At 71.4% G+C, this 1,625-nt stretch overlaps 1 protein-coding gene across 1 annotated transcript; it reads right to left on the bottom strand.

Annotated features, from left to right (window-relative positions):
• Positions 1 to 277: 277 nt before the first annotated feature.
• Positions 278 to 1,625, bottom strand: CIDEC (cell death inducing DFFA like effector c). The gene is made up of 5 exons (XM_035312254.1): positions 1,533 to 1,625; positions 1,248 to 1,389; positions 1,024 to 1,173; positions 683 to 867; positions 278 to 555 (listed from the first exon to the last, which is right to left on the bottom strand). Exons 1-5 carry the CDS (start codon positions 1,580 to 1,582, stop codon positions 369 to 371), a joined length of 714 nt encoding a protein of 237 aa, XP_035168145.1. The 5' UTR covers positions 1,583 to 1,625; the 3' UTR covers positions 278 to 368.

Here is a 1,625-nt window from a genome sequence, read left to right as displayed (position 1 = left end):
CCCCCGCCCCCGAGCCCTGCAGGGGGGCAAAATGCCACCTCCCCCCCAAAAAAGGGTGATGCAAGGATCCCTCGTGGGACCCGGCCGTCCTCCAGCAGCAGCTCCCCGGGGGGCTTCTTGCACCAGCATCCCCCCCGGTGCCCTCTTGCACTACCGCCTGGCCCAGCCCCGTGCCAAGCAGGGGGGGGAAAGCAGCCAACAAACCCCCCCCCCCCCAATTCCTCCAGCCAGGGAGGGGAAAGGCCACCGGGCAGCGCTGGGAGAAGCGGGGATTTTACTTAAATAAATATATTTACAGAGTAACAGCTACCGCCGAGACCTGGCCGCATCCGGACAGCACGGCTCCGGGACCCCCCCCCCCCAAGCCCTCACTGCGGGGTCTTCTTGGGGGGCGGCGGGGGGAGGCTGCGGGGCAGGGCGCGGGGCAGCGCCGGGCTCCTCTCCTCTTCCTTGGGCTCCTCGGTGGCGTCCAGGAGCTGCTCCATGTAGCAGGAGGTGCCCAGCAGCACGTGGCCCGTGGCTTGCATGGTGAAAAGCACCCAGCGCAGGGCTTCCCTGGGCGGGGGGAGGTGGGTGAGCACCCACCGGGGTGGGGGGTCCCTGGGGGGGGGGGGGGGGCCCCCCCCCCCGGGGGGGGGGGGGGCCCGGGGGGGGGGGGGGGTCCCCTCGCCCCGGCACTCACTTGACGAGCCGCTTGGCGCCGTGGCAGCGCAGGTCGTAGGACATGCTGTAGGTGCCGTAGAGCGTGGCTTTGACGTTGAGGCAGCCCAGGTCCCGCGGGCTGGTTTTGTAGAGGTCGAAAGTGACGCAGGCCACGTCGATCCTCCGGGGGGGCTTGCGGGACAGGCTCAGCTGGTAGCCGGGGGTCTAGGGCACAGCGGGACCCCCGGTTCCCAGCGGGTCCCCCCCCGCCCACAGCACCCCGGGCACCTCCCAGCATCGTGCCGGATCTCGGTGTGGGATGCGGGGGGGATAATTGGGGGTCCCCGAACACCCTCCCCGGGTGAGGGGGGGGGGGCTCACCTTGGGGGCAGACCACGACTGCCCCTTGCTCAGCGCCATCAGCACGGCTCCATCCTCCAGCGTGCGGAAGAAAGCCTCCGTCTCCACCGCCGTGCCGTCCTCATCCAGGACCAGGGAGACGGGGCCGGGGGCCAGCAGGGCGCTCTGAGCCTGGCAAGGGGGGGGCTTCGGTGAGGGGACAGCCCCCCGGGGGGGACCGACGGACGGACGGGCGGACAGCTCACCTGGCGCAGCAGCTCGGCGAGGCTCTGGGCCATGATGCCCTTGCGCAGGCTGCGGTCCCAGTTGCACACCCGAAAGGGTCGGGGCCGCGGGGCCGGGCTCAGCAGCAGCTGCTGGGTCATGGAGGCGCTGGCGGAGACGCATCTGGGGGGCGAGGGGGGGAGACACGGAGCCATCAGGGGGTCCCCGATAGCCACCTGCAGCCCAGCGCATCCCCTCCGGAGATGCCACGTGGGGGAGGACAGCGGCGTCCCCTACCCGGGGGACGGTGCCACCCCGGCACTTACTTGGAGACGGGGGCAGCCAGGCGCAAGCTCAGGGACTTGGCGTAATCCATCGCGGCTCCGAGCTGAACCTGGCGGGGAGGAAGGCTTCAGCCC

Source organism: Oxyura jamaicensis, assembly GCF_011077185.1.
Source record: "Oxyura jamaicensis isolate SHBP4307 breed ruddy duck chromosome 11 unlocalized genomic scaffold, BPBGC_Ojam_1.0 oxy11_random_OJ70740, whole genome shotgun sequence".
Lineage (NCBI taxonomy): Eukaryota > Metazoa > Chordata > Aves > Anseriformes > Anatidae > Oxyura > Oxyura jamaicensis.
Note: the sequence above shows the minus strand (reverse complement) of the source record. Positions and strands in the feature narration are given on the sequence as shown.

Coding starts and splice junctions, on each gene's coding strand:
- CIDEC (XM_035312254.1), bottom strand. CDS start 1,582: ATGGATTACGCCAAGTCCCTGAGCTTGCGCCTGGCTGCCCCCGTCTCC. Junction 1,174..1,247: donor TCGCCGAGCTGCTGCGCCAG/GTGAGCTGTCCG, acceptor CCCCCTTGCCAG/GCTCAGAGCGCCCTGCTGGC. Junction 556..682: donor GGCGCCAAGCGGCTCGTCAA/GTGAGTGCCGGG, acceptor CCCCCCGCCCAG/GGAAGCCCTGCGCTGGGTGC.